This window comes from Impatiens glandulifera, chromosome 2 (genome assembly GCF_907164915.1).
Source record: "Impatiens glandulifera chromosome 2, dImpGla2.1, whole genome shotgun sequence".
Classification (NCBI taxonomy): Eukaryota; Viridiplantae; Streptophyta; class Magnoliopsida; order Ericales; family Balsaminaceae; genus Impatiens; species Impatiens glandulifera.
In genome coordinates, this window is record NC_061863.1 from 20,580,658 (window position 1) to 20,596,144 (window position 15,487).

Here is a 15,487-nt window from a genome sequence, read left to right on the forward strand (position 1 = left end):
CTCTATGAGGGTTAGAGAGAGACGATACAGTTGAGAAACAAATAAAGATATGATGATATTTATTAATATTATCCTAATTATGTAAAAATAATAAATATCTTTTTGACTTTTTGTTTTTTATATTTTTTTTAATTTTAGGGGAACACCAAACAAAAAAAGTTGAAGAGATTAAAGGGCATTAGTTATATGGATTTGCTTAGTATGATTTTGACATCACATAGTACACTTGGCCTTCATGCAAGTCAAGGCCAATCTCTCACCACGTTTTGATTGTTAACTGTTAGTGGTTCACTTTATAATTAATTATTATATTTGTTAGAATTTTTTTTAGAATAACTTATGCTTTCTTAATAACTATTGATTAAAAAAAATAGAAGATAAAGAGTATCTCAAAAAAATCACTTTCTAACTAAAATGAATATTATAAAATATATCTTTTTATACAAACTTTTTAATCTTTTCATTAATTACTAATATATTTATCAACTTTACCAATTAAATCTCAATATTTTTTAAACTCTCACCCATTAAAAAAAATTATGATAAATTAATTATAGATCAATACTTACACTTAAAAAAAAAACAAATTAAACATCATTAAATAAACACAATATTAATAATTTAAGTATTTTTAAGACATGTAATTATTGTATTTTATTATTTTTTAAAGTTTTTTTTGACAATATTATTTACTATTATAATTTTATGATACATAAAAAAATATAATAAAAATATATAAGATAAAAACAAAAAATTAAATATATAAATAAATTATATAGAAAACTAAATATAAAAATTCAGTTTAACTAAAAGTTAAAAGACCAAATTAAAACTTTGAATAAATTAATATATAAAAAGTTATATATCTAAATCAAAATATCTACAAACTTTAAGGGCATGTTTATAATTTTTTTAAATTTTGGGTTTGAGTAACTGTGACCACACAAATATGCATTGTTTTGGAGGGAGAAGATGATATTCGCATTTGTTGAGTTTAGGTATGCATGAGGGTTGGGACTAAAAGGGGTTATGGAAATGGATTTGCAGTATCATTTGAAAAGGGTTATTAAATTTATTCAAAAAAAAATTAATACAATCTCATTCATGATCATTCTTAAAAGGAGGACACATAAAATTGAAATTAAATAATTCACACTTTTAAGAGAATAAGAAAGTTTGAAATAATAAGATGAGAAGGAAAAGTTCAGAAAATACAAATTTTACTGAAAATATTGAAGAGAAACCTATTTATAGGTAGGAATACTGTGTCAAATTTCAACATCTTGATTTCTCAAATCTTGGAGAGTTTAAGAGGAACAAGAGAATCATGTAATCAAAAGAAAAATATGAATAGGAAAAACTTGGTCCCGTATAGGGTTGTAAACGAGTCGAGTCGAGCTCAAACTAGCCCTAGATCGAATTCGACTAGACTTATTTTTTTATTGGCTCGACTTGAGCCCGAACTCGACCGAGCTTTAAAAAAACAAGCTCGAATTCGGCTCGATCATATAATCATAGGCTCGAGTTCGACTCGAAAGTCTTGAAAGGCTCGAATTTAAATATATCTATATATTAATTTCTTATATTAAAAAAACATAATGAAAGTCGAGAGTTCATTCATCGGACCGTACAACTTTCCACATATTTTTTTTTTATTTACGCCACGTAACTCTTCCTCAGCATGGACTTGGTTCACGTAAGAATGGACGTATTGGTTCGAATAAGAATACACGTAGAATACCTAAGTGAGTTATTAATGTTCATGCAAGTTTGAGAAAAATACTTTCAAGTCGTGTATTGTATTTGAGATAAACTTGAAAACATATTAGACTTTATTATGAACACTTTATAGTGAAATAAAAATAATTTATATTTTATAAAATATAATATATTGAGATTTCACCTATTAAATAATATTACAGTAATATTAAATTTTGATTTTCAAAAATGATGTCTATATAATTAAATTAATATGAAATCTATTTATTTCCTTATAACTTATAAGTATTAGATTATATTATATATTATATAATATATATATATATATATTAATTTATAAATATCATTTTTGTATATCTTGATAAATACTTTATAGTGAAATAAAATTAGTTTTATATGTTATAAAATATAATACATTGAAATTACATATATTAAATAATGTTACAGTAAAAGTATATTTTTATCTCCTCTTCTAGCCTAGCAAAAATAAGAGGTGGATACTAACTTAAGTTCTCGAGTTTGAACCTGTCAGACGACGTCTGGTTAAATGGTTAAGTGTGTTTGCGGGCTACATACTTAATCATTGTCCCATTTTTTTATAATTATATTTTGATTAGATTTTTAAAAATTATGTTTATGTAATTAAATTAATATCAAATATATTTATTTCCTTATAAGTATTATATAGACTATATTTGTTAATATATAAGTATATTTTGAGGAGGCTCATAAGCAATAAGCCCATCAATAGTCTTATGGGTATGTTTCAAATTTTGATTAAAAAGTAAAATATAATTAAAAAAAATTATATGATTAAGCTTGAAAAAGTTCGACGAGCCATCAAGCGAGTCTTATCTAAGCTCGAATTCGGCTCGAATCTTAAATGAGATGGCTCGAGATTGACTCGAATTCGATTTTGACTAAACTCAAATCAACTTTGACCGAGCCCCTCACGAGCGACTCGACTCATTTACACCATTAGTCCCATATATTATATTTTTATTATTATTTATACATATTACATTTTAGCCATTCATTTATCTTCTATTAACTAAAAAGAAGACTTAACTTGTAAATTTAGAAGTAATAACACTAAACTGAATTTAGACACACAAATCTTAAACTCTATATAACTCAATAATTAATGGGCTGAAACATTTATACATAATTTATATATATTTTTTCACACACCGCTTGCAAGATTAAGATCTTATAAATTCATCTTGAAAAGTAAAACTGACATTTTATTGGATTAAGAACTTTAGTAAAGAAATCATCAATCTGATGTTGGGTAGATATGTTTAGAAATTACAAAACCTCTTGAATTAATCTCGCACAAGATGACAATCGATCTCAAGTTGTTTTGTTCTTTCATTAAGAACTGAATTTTTGGTGATATTTATAACAAACTGACTATCACACCATAAATGTATTGACAGTGAAATATTTTCTCCAAGATCTTCAAAAATGTAATTGTTAGAATAAGTTAAATAAAGAAAAAAAGAAAATTAATTAAAAAAGAAATAATTAATTAAGTTGAAATAAGAAAAATGTTTTAATTGATTAAAATGAAATTAGGAAAATAAAACTAAGTTTAATTTATACGACAAAGTTTTTGTGATGAATTCATAAATGAATAAAACTAAGTTGTGCAAATGTTGAATGCGCAGGTACAACTGAGGAAGTGCAAGCAGACGTCTCACTTCAACAGCAGAGCTGAGGAAGCGTGAGTAGACGTCTCACTTCAACAACAGGTATGAAGAAGTGCGAACAGATGCCTTGCTTCAACAGTAGTTTGAAGAAGCGCGAGCAGATACCTTGCTTCAGCAGTAGTTTGAAGAAGCGCGAGCACATGCCTTGCTTCAGCAATATTTTGAAGAAGCGCGAGCAGATACCTTGCTTCAACAGTAGTCTAAAGAAGCGCGAGCAGACGCCTTGCTTCAACAGTATTCTGAAAAAGCTTGAGCAGACGCTTTGCTTCAGCAGCAGTCTGAAGAAGTGCGAGCAAACGCATTGCTTCAACAGTCGTCTGAAAGAGCGCTCGCCTATCTGCATAGCTCATCAGCATAGCAAATATTAATGTTCGTTATCAGCAGTCTTCCCTGTCAGCTTAATCACAACAACCCCTAATGTTCAACCATTAGAAAGTTGACACGTATCTACGTATCAAATTCGACCGTTGTTATATTTCAAGATAAGAGGACTTCAAAGTACAACGTCGAATCCCTGGATTTGTGAACGACGAATCCCAGTATTTCCGGTATGAAGAATCGTTCCGGTGAACTCAAATATCCAAGAATCAAATTCGGTCGTTGCCACGTGTTAATATATAATAGCTTTAGAGTACAATGGCGAATCAACTTTTCACTTACGAACTTTTTGCGAACGAACTTTCATGCTAACAAAATAGTTTGAAAAAGCTTCACGATCTTGATTCTCTTGCTTACTCTCTCTCTAAGTTGTTAAGCATACATAGTAAAAGCTGAGAGTTAATTACTATAATTTCTGAGAGTATTATCAATATTGTAAGTTGAATAGAAGGTTGTCTATTCAACAGAGAGATTCTAGGAGTTCAGAACAGACAACTTTAAGTCCTAAGTTTTTACTGGGTTTGTATAGTCGTTGTACAAATCAAAGTCTTCTAGTGGAATCCTTCTAGAAATAGAAGAAGGAGTAACGTAGGAGTTTTATCTACGAACATCCATAAAACTCTTGTGTTATTTTCCTTTCTGCATCTTAACGTCTTGCATCCGCCGCTTCAAATCTAGAAAGCATTTCCGCACTTGAAATCGTTTAAGAGTTTGTAACGATTTTTTGAAAAATATAGAAACATAGTTTAATCTCTAACAGGATTAAAATTGAATCAAAAGTGATAATTAGCACAACAATATTCAATCCCTCCTTCTATTATTGTAGTCGATCCTAACTAGTGGTATCAGAGCGGGTTTTCTATTCTCAAGCAATTTCAAACATATGAATCATGTTTCTCATAAAAAAAATTCTTATGTTCACAAAGGAAGACTATGATGATTGGAAGATCAGGATGCAAGCTCATCTGGCTGCTGAAGATGATGATATATGGTATGTCATCACCGATAGGTCGATGAAGATCCAGACGATCAGCACAGCCACAACCTCAGTTGATGGTACTCCTGAGATGAAGGATAAGCCAAGACATGAGTGGACTGCGAAGATAAGAGGAAGGCCAACCTAGGCAATATGACCAAAGATATTCTGTACAAGACGTTGGACAACAATATGTTCAGCAAGATTAAGTCATGCTTAACTGCCAAAGAAATTTGGGAGCAACTGACTCAACTTTATGAAGGCAACGACCAAACCAAACAAAACAAGTTGATGGTTGCCACACAGAAGTTTGACAGTATTAAGATGCGTCCTAGAGAGACAATGACTGAATTCGATGAACGATTCAGTAGTATTGTCATTGAACTCTCCACTCTAGGAAAGACTTACAGCAACAGAGAGGTTGCTATTAAAGTTATGAGAGCTCTTCCCAGAGAATGGGACATCAAGACGATGACGATGAGGGAATCCAAAGATCTCAACAAGCTTGAGCTGCATGACTTATTTGCCAATCTAAAAGCCTATGAGTTTGAAATAAACTTAAGAAATGAAGATGAGCCATCCACTTCGACCATCAAAAAAGCGCTGGTGACTACTGAAGAGCCACCTGTCGTGACAGCTACGAAGTCTGCTGAGCAGATCAAAATCGATGCCATATCATTCTTCGTCAAGAGGTTTTGCAAATTCTTGAAGAAGAATCATTCTAACTCCAACTCTAATAGATTTGATAATAAAGAAGAATCAAAATCTAACTTGAAATGCTTTAATTGTGATAAACCAGGTCACTTCAAGGTTGATTGCAGAAAGCCAAAAGGGACGACTAGAAGTCTTTTGACAAAAGAAACATGAAGGAGCAGAAAGCTCTGCTGGCTGAAGAAAGCAAGAGCAAGTGGGCTGATAGTGAAGATGTAGGTGACAAATGCTTAATGACTGAATAAACTGAGGTATTTGAATTCTATTCTGATGAATTCACTAGAGATGATTTAACCACTTCACTCAATGACATGGTCATTGAGTACATGAAACTGTCAGAATCTTTCAATGAAATTAATTTGAAAAACAAATCTGACAGTACAAGTTTTTCATCTCAAAACAATGAACCTGAAGTTTTAAAAAATGAAACAAATGAGCTTTCATCTGAGAATGAGAAGCTCAAAGAAACAATCAAAACTCTTTCTACCGAAAACCAAAGATTAAACTATATGATTACTTCTTGGACAAAATCTGAAGCATCTGTCAATCATTTGATCATTCAGCAAAGGCCTGTCGGATGTAAATATGGTCTAGGATTTTACAATAGCCCTCCAACTAATTCCAGCAAAAAGTTAAACTCAGTGAATGGCAAACTTAAGCCAATAAGCTTTGTTAGGGGAAATTTAATAGACAGTGGAACTAATCATAAAGTTGTGATGACTTAACTTTAAAAGATGAAGTTAAATATATTAAGTTGACTTCAAGATGGATTAATCCTAATAAAAGGGAAGCCAATTTGTCTGGAAAACAAAAATTTGACAAAAAGTCAAAAGATTTTCATCAAAAATCATCTAACAAGGCTAAGGGATCATCAGCCGACAGGAAGACGTCTGCCAAATCTAAATCATACGCTTTATTAACAACGCAAAATGGGAGATCCATTAAAATAACTAAAATATGGATCCCTAAGAGACTAATTAACCATGGACCCAAATGAAGTTGGGTACTAAAGTTGTGAATATGTATATATGTAGGTAACTCAGGACAGTTGCCTGGAAGAATATGTTTGGTATATGGATAGCGGATGCTCTAGACACATGATAGGTAACATACGACTACTGACTGATATTACTAAATGCTTAGGACCGAAGATTATATTTGGTGACAATAGCAAAGGTAAAATATTTTTAGAGCCTCTAATTTTAGGGAAACACACCAATTTGGGATGAACTTGGCTTCTTAAAATATTTCTGGCTCTATTTGATAAAGCATGATATTCATTAGAGAAATTTTCATAAGATAAGTATTTTTAAATAGGATATTTACCGAATAAAGATGATAATCTTTAAGCTTTTTCGATGGTTGAACAACCCTTAAGGACCTTCGAACATTATCATCCCTTGTAGTTGTTTCGGAAATGTCTTCAGAGATAAATCCATTATTAGCTTCTCCCCTTGAAGGTGTACTTAGTGTCTCAGGAATAGTGTCTAGATTGTCACTTTGAGTTTCATAGTCATTATTTGTGACCGAATCATTGTGACTTTCTTCTTAGGGATATCACATGGTGTTCCTTTTCCGCTTCTTTATCTGGAGCAGTATTTGAATCTCTATTAGAAGGAATATTCATGCAAGAACAATTCATATCCAGGGGTAATACATAATCTTTCCAACCAAACTCATTGAGATCATCACTATTATCCTCTTTATTTTTATAATAAAATTCATCTTCATTAAAGATGACATTATGAGAAAAATAGAGTTTTTAAGAAATAGAATCATAACATTTATATCCCTTTTGGGTAGTAGAATAACCAAGAAAAATAGTTTTAACTAATTGAGGACTTAATTTATTAGTATGGTTTATATGCGCATAACATACACAACCAAAGATACGAAGATGATTAAGGTCACTTCTCTTGTTTTTTAATTTTTCTAAAGGACTCAAATTAATAAGAACGCTGCTAGGAATACGATTAATGAGATGAGTAGCAGTAAGTAAGCATCAGACCAAAATCTTTTTGGGACGTTAGATTGAAATAATAGAGAGCGAGTAACCTCAAGAAGATGACGATTTTTTTCTTTTTGTCGTACTATTCATGGTCGGGGTATGGACACAAGAGGTTTGATGCACTATACATTTTGTTTTGAGAAAAGAGGAATTTTTTTATTGACATATTCAATCCCGTTGTTAGTTCTAAATAATTTTATTGAAAATTGAAATTAGTTTTCAATAAGGAAACGAACTCTAAATATTTTGAAAATACTTCTGATTTATCGTGGAGTAAAAAAATCGAGGTGGTTCTTGAAAAATTATCGATAAATGAAACATAATATTTAAAATTATTAACTGAAGTAGTAGGTGCTAAACCCCAAATATCAGAATGAATTAATTCAAAAGGAGCTTTAGATAAACTATTTGAATTGTGAAACAGAAGTCTAATTTTTTAGCAAAATGACATACATCACAATCTAAAAACTCAAACATCGATTATAATAATTTTCTAAGCACATGCTTTGATGGATGTCCTAAACGACGATGCCATAGAAAATGAGAATTATTCTTGGAATTTAAAGCATAACTAGAAAGTTTAATAATGTAAAGGTTATTTTCAAGTCTTCCTTTACCAATCGTGATCCCGGTCGACCTTTCCTGAAACACAACATCAACGTCATAAAAAAGAACTAAGCAATTAAGGTCCTTTGTGATTTTACTAACCGAGATTAGATTTGGTGATAATTCAGGAACATACAAGACATTATCAAGTTGTTTTGAGAACAATTTAATTGATCCAATTCCATGAATGGGAATACTAGAATTATTAGCTATTTAACATTTTGATTAAATTTTTCCAAATTTAAATTTTCAAAAACATCTTTATTTTTAGCCATGTGATCAGTGGCGCTGGAATCAACAACCAATAGTTTGAACAGGAATTGAAATTAGAAGAATGAGAAGATATAATTGGGTCCACTTCATTAGTGGACTTCTCTTGTTGGGTTTTCATGAAATCAGAGAATTGGAGAAAGAGCTCGAAGTTGTCTGGATCCACACAATGCACTTCATTATGATTGAGCTTTGAAGTATTTCCTTTGGCTTGGGCATGCATGTTTGAAGGGAGAGCCCAATCTGAAAAACTATCCACCTTAAAGACGTTGGAAGCCTAGCTTCATTTGACCAAACTAGAGTCTAGTCTCTTACTGTACTGCCTTTTCCGTCTCCATGGTTAAGAAATCCTCTCCGACTATTTCCCCATTTGCTGCCTCTTTGTCAACTGTCTTCTCCACGCATATGTGGCTTGAGATAGGGTGGAAGTGGTAGTAGTAGTCTTTGATATGACCCATTTTATCACGGTGATCACACTTGAGGTTCATAGTTGGCCATTTTCCTCGATTCGAGAGAGTTCCTCGGCCAGAGAAGTAAACTTGATTATCTATGGTGTTTCCGAGACCTTTAAAGTTATCCCTGCGAGTATCCTCTTTCTCAAGTCTTGCAATTACATCTATGAGCGAGGGAAGCTCTAGAGCGAGAAGAATTTGGGACTTTACATTGTCCCGGCTCGAATCCAATCTAACCAAAATTTGGTAAATCTTTTCATGTTCATTTCTTTGGGCTATGGTGACTAGGTCTGTTATTGGTGAGAGATAAATTTCTAACTCAGTCCACCTTCTGATAAATTCTCCGATGAAATATGTGATGCTTGATCCTTTCTTTGAGATGGAAGAAATAATTTTTTTTAGTTGAAATATATGAGAGATATTTTTGGACTTTCCGTAGAGTTTTTGTGAAGAGTCCCATAAATCTTTGGAAGTTTCGGTATTGATGAAAATGGAAACAATTGCTGGTTCCATAGAATGAAGGAGACAAGACATGATTTGACTATCTTAGGTTTCTGTTAAATTAAGATAAATGGAAAAGGGGGAAATTGTTAAATTAAGTTAAAGGGGTGTTAAATTAAAAATGGAGAAATTGTTAAAGAGGAAAATTGTTAAATTAAGTTGAATTAAGAAAAACGTTTCAATTGATTGAAATGAACTTAGGATAATTAAAATGAACATACATGATTTTGATGAATGAATAAAACTAAGTTCAGTAATGTTTTAATGCGCAAGCAAAATCTAAAGATTCCTTTACAGTAGAGCTTCTCCATCAGTAGAGTAGCTCATCAGCAGAACTGTTCAATAGCTGAGTTTGCTATCAGCAAAGTAGCTCATCAGCAGAGCTCACTATCGGCTTAATTCCACATCAGTTGAATGCTTATCAACTAAGTCAAGTAGCTGAGCACGCGTAAATTACAATACGACAAAATGTACAACAGATAGTCATCTGTTCAACAAGATAAGTGTGAGAGCTAAGAGTTCAGACAGTCAAGTGATAAAACCTGTGATTTGAGTGGGTTTGTGTAGAGGCTATACAAATCAAAGTCTTCTAGTGAAGTCATTCTGGAAATAGAGAAAAGGGTGACGTAGGAGTTTTAATCTCTGAATATCCATAAAATATTGTGTTGTCTTTTCATTGCTTCAATCATTCTCATATTTGTTGCTTCAAATCCTGCAAGTACTTTCCGCACTTGATACCGTTCAAAAATTTGCTACGATTTGTCCAATAATAGAAACAAATTTTCAATCTCTAATAGGATTAAAATCGCATTTATGTAAAAAATAGAACAACAGTATTCAACCCCCCTTCTATTGTTGTCTTCGATCCTAACAGATTTTTGGTTTTTCGTTGTTGGTAATAAATTTCGTTTTGGTCCTTGACTTTAGAAACAAAGTTGCATATCTTGCCCAGTGAAAATAATTCTTTCTATTTAGGAGGACAAAGGTAATCCTTTAGGTAGGTTGTACTTCGTAAGAGTAGCCCCGGTGGCCAATCGCTGGTCCTCTCCAATCCGATGAAGAAAGATAAAAAGATTTAGAGAGCCACTTGGGCTTGGAAAAAATAAAATAAATGATTAAAACAAATATTAAAAAAAATCTAAAATAGCCAAATAAATACTTTCCAACAAAGATATAAAAAAAGGTAATTATTTTAAGTCTAGATTGTAATTTATTTATTTATTTATACTAACTCTTTTATTTTTATTTTTTTGAGGTATTATTTAGATATCGCCTACACCTACAAGTAGGCATCTCAATCTTAACTACTTATTTTTCGCACCATGACCACAACCTAGTCGCATGTCCTAGGAAAAGATTGTTACAAACTTTTAGTCACATGTGTTATGTTTGGATTTATCATTAGACGTGTATACTATGGTGGAATAAATAAACAAAATGTAAAAGAAATATTTATATAAAATGGCCAAAAATTTATAATAGATATCATCATTTGATGGACACGTGAGATATAACGTCGATGCCCTATCTCACGTGTAACCAAGCACCAAATCTTGATCGGAATTTTTTTCATTCGCGTTTGAGAACGCAAAACATTTTCTTTTCCCAATTCATAAAAGGAAAATTGTGTGGTGACTCTAAAAAATCAAATTTATTCTAGAGATATTCATCAAATCATATTTTCAATTCCTCACTTCACTTTAGAAGAGACAACTTATGAGAAAGTCGTTCTATCGTTTTGTTTTACGATGTACAAGAGGAAAGTAATTCACGAAATTTAATAAAGTCGACATTAAGTTAGACTCTAGTTTACCCTATTATTTTTGTTTCTCATCTCACTCAAGATTCGAGAGGATAATAAGTTATGAATTGAAAACTATCGAGTCGAGAAAACACTTTAAGATATCGACCGTTTTTAAACGTTACAAAGACTAACAATTTAAAATAAACTACTTAACTCACGTTAAAAATCCCTTATCTTCTAATATTACATAAACATTTATAAAATTAATAAAAAAAAAATATATTTATCAATTATTTAAAACATGTCAACATATAATTTTTAATATTTTTATTTTATATATTACCTATTTATTCTATTTTGTGAATTTGTTATATATATATATATAATTAATAACTTTATAATATTAATACTAAAATACAAAAAATAATTATGTTAAATAATTAAATATAATATTTGAATATAATTAATTTAAAATGTCATTTTAATTATTAAATTTTGTGCGAATATATCTTATTTCGTGCATTTTGTACCGACCTTTTAGACACTAATTTTGACCAATCAACCATTTTTCATTCACAAAATTAATTAACCACCAATATATTTATTCTCCAATCGACCTCTCATTATTAATTCCGTGACCTCCATTCGAAGGTTTTGTTTTGACTTTTTATACTCACTTTAATTAAATCATCAAAATATCATTTGTTTTTCGATCGATCTCTTATTACTAATCTCATTGCCTTACTTTGAACATTTTATACCGATCTCTTGCCCTCACTTCGGCCAACTCAAACCATCTCAAACCAACTATCTCACACACAATCTAACTTTGAATATTTTGTACTAAACCATCTTATCAACGCATAATCTCATTCACATATTAAATCATCATTACTCTTTTATATTGCATTTCACAAATCTCGAACATTCCTGATTTTTATTATGTATTTTAAACACTTTAATTAATAGATCACTTAAAATTATTGATTTATATTTATAAATTTGTGTATAAATATATTTAATTTGATTAATCATTCAAAATAAACCAATCAACTCATATTAAACAAACATCATCCTTTAGCAATAAAAAAAACTAAAATTATTAGAAAATTAATATAAAAGAATGTTGGAAGTTAATGGTATAAGTTTATAAAAATGTTTGGTTGAATTTAAAAGATAAAACTAAAGTAGATAGTTAGTTACCAATAAAAAAATTTATTTATTCTCAAAAATCTCAATATATATATATATAATTACTTTTAGTAACTTTAATTTTATTCAATTGAAAAGGCTGAAGGGCTCATTTGCATATTTAAAACTATCTTGAAAGTTGAAATTCATCAAGAAATCAGAGGAATAGAAGCCGTGCAAAACCCTAACCCTTACTCTACATTCAAATAAGAGCCCATCGGCCATTTCCGATGGAGCATTCAAGTTCGTATCCGAATCTTTTTGTGTGATGTCTGATCAAATACGGCGGAAGAACGAAGGAGTATGACGTGAATTTGAGGACTTCAATGCAGATGGCTGAAACAGAAGATGAGGAGACGCAGGTGATGACAAGTAAAAAGGCTGATATCATATTTCGCCGTCCAAGATCAAACCGGATTAAAGAGTCTAAAAAAATGGAAGGATCAAAGTCAAGTAAGAATGCTGAGGATATTGAAACTATGACATTAGCAGAAATCCAAATGCTAACAAAGAAGAAAAAGAAGTTGAAGTTGAAGGAAACAGAGAAGAAGTCAAATGCTTCTAGACCCAAAAGGCCAAAAATTGGAAATCCTGAAATAAAGAGGAATGGTAAGTTTTCAAATGATAACGATTTGAATATAATAGCTGTAGAGGATTCGGACTTTTATGATTTCGATAGAGATAGAGAAGAAAGAAGCTTTAAGAAAGGACAGGTATGGGCTCTTTATGATGACGACGACGGAATGCCAAGACTGTATGGTTTGATTGCCGAAATTGCTTCTGTAAAGCCATTTGAAGTGAAGATCAATTGGTTAGACCTTCATACTTATAATAATAATAATGGGGATGAGTCATTGATATCATGGGAGAAGACGATGGGAGTTCATATTTCTTGTGGGAGGTTTAAACTTGGCAAGAGTGACTCTCTTTATTCATTGAACATATTTTCTCATATAGTCAATGCTGAAAGGGCTGCAAGAGAAGTGTATTGGATATACCCAGAGAAGGGTTCTATTTGGGCTTTGTATAATAGCAAAGACAGTGTAGGAAATGGTAATAAACGATGCTATGAGATCATTGTGTTTTTAACTAGTTACAGTGAGATATATGGATTAAGCTTTGGTTACCTAGAGAAGGTTGATGGATTCAAAACCCTGTTTAAGAGGAAGGAGATTGGTTGTAATGCAATCAAATGGGTTGAGAAAGGCGACTTTCAGTTGTTTTCACATGAAATCCCTGCGAGAAAGCTGGCTGAGAGTGACAGCAAGGTCCCAAAAGACTGTTGGGAACTTGATCCAGCCTCTCTTCCTCCAGAGTTCCTTTCACTCTCCTGTAAAAAATAAAGGTATTTAGAAGTTCTCCCAGAAGTTCATGATCATGAAGACATGTTTTCATGTCATTGGTATTTATTGGTTTTGAAGTTCATGAAGATAGTAAAAGATATGTTTAAAATACATGGAACTTGTGAAAAGCTTCAATTTGTATTTGATTGTTAATGATCAATTTTTATGAAAACCTGAAAACCAAAATGTTGTTTACTAACTTTCATGTTTTATTTATTTGGTTTTGAAAAATGACTTTGTTAAATATGTCTGATTGTAAAGTATCACACAGCATCAATTTATTTTATATGCCCTTAGATTGGACTGAAGTTTTTATTATGTTCTTGTTAATGTTTTTTTACATTTATTTCCCTCGTCACAATTCTCATCAGATACTATTTTACCCATTAGACAAAATGTGATTTCGATCTCATTAGCTAATTTTTATTTCAGTAATCAACCATCTAATTTCATTCATGCCTAGAGCTTTTTTTTAATCCAGTACTTCTTCATTGTGAATGTGTTCAAAGTTTAGACTTCTCTGGTTGTCTGCCTGGTAAGAACTAAGAACATCCCATTGAATATATTATTGTAAGAAGTTATTTCAGTAATATCTTTATGAGGTAAAACAAAACACAAAATTGTGATGCCAGATTGGATGCTTGAATTTGAATATTTGTAGAGTAATTTAGTTTAGAAAATCAATAGGTTTGAATTTGAGTGTTGAATATGTTTGTGTATCTTGATTTGTTTCCGAGATACCTTATTTTACCCATTAGACGATTCTCATCAGACATTATTTTACCCATTAGACAAAATGTGAATTTCGACCTCATTAGCTAATTTTTATTTCAGTAATCAACCATCTAATTTCATTCATGCCTAGAGCTTTTTTTTTTAATCCAGTACTTCTCCATTGTGATGAGCTGGCTATTCTTACATGTTAATTGCTTAATTTGCCTTGGTCAATCATAATTTCTAGTTTAGATAGAAATCGTTACATGAATTCAATCATACGACAGATAGAACTCTTGGGTGAGAATTTATAGAAGTTAGTTGTGCTTAAGAATAATCGCCATGAATTAACCTAAGTACGAACGTAACTAACCCAGTCTAAATATAAAAAAGAACTTAATCTCAAAGAATATCGTACACTTCGCTCGAACTCCATCAGTATCAGTAGAAGATTGCATATATGGGAGAATGAGTTATATGTGGATTCTTCACGATATTCGAGCCTTCATAAGAGATCACGTGCCAGCACATGACGAGTAGTGATCGAAGATAGATCATCTTGTGTGTTAATCGAGAGAATTGAAATCCAAAGTGAAATTTCGATTGTTTTCCTCAAACTTCATCCAAATCACAAATTGTCCAGAGCTACGAAGCTTGTTGATGTACATTCGTGTAAATGGTGTCGAGGCCTTGTAGACTTATGAATGAGGGAATATAAGGTAGTGATTGAACTAACAAGTTATAGTTTCAAATCCAATCGAAGCTTACTACAAACGGAAAAAAGTGAATCAAGACAGTCCAATGATCGCGGCGTGGAGTTGTGCTCAGGATCAGGACGAAGAGATTGAATCAATGATAATCGAAGAATGCGATAGGGGATACTTGGCTATGGTTCGATCATGATTGACAAACGTCCAATTGCTACACTAGAAAGATGAAGAAAGACTTCCCAATTGTTCATCTGCATGCAAACACTACTTCATATTGGCTAGTTGATGTTTGTATGGGTGGTCAACAAAAGTTTGATGGTCATACTTCTATAATTAAACATTCTTCATCATAGATAAGACTTAATACAAAAAGAAAACATAACATATATAAAAATGGGATTATGCGAGGTCGGGGTTTGATCAGCCAACCTCGAGTCACTAGTTTGTTGTCG

The 15,487-nt window shown here is 31.6% G+C and overlaps 1 protein-coding gene across 1 annotated transcript; it reads left to right on the forward strand.

The window, feature by feature from the left end:
• Positions 1-12,600: 12,600 nt before the first annotated feature.
• LOC124924485 lies at positions 12,601-15,228 on the forward strand. The gene is made up of 2 exons (XM_047464516.1): positions 12,601-13,600; positions 15,089-15,228. The coding sequence occupies exons 1-2, from the start codon at positions 12,601-12,603 to the stop codon at positions 15,226-15,228; spliced, it is 1,140 nt and encodes a 379-aa protein (XP_047320472.1).
• The last annotated feature ends 259 nt before the right edge of the window (positions 15,229-15,487 follow it).

Bases quoted from the DNA above. Each gene is read 5' to 3' on its own strand.
- LOC124924485 (XM_047464516.1), top strand. From the start codon at position 12,601: ATGGCTGAAACAGAAGATGAGGAGACGCAGGTGATGACAAGTAAAAAG. The intron at 13,601-15,088 runs GTAAAAAATAAA...ATCCAATCGAAG, and splicing joins AGAGTTCCTTTCACTCTCCT to CTTACTACAAACGGAAAAAA.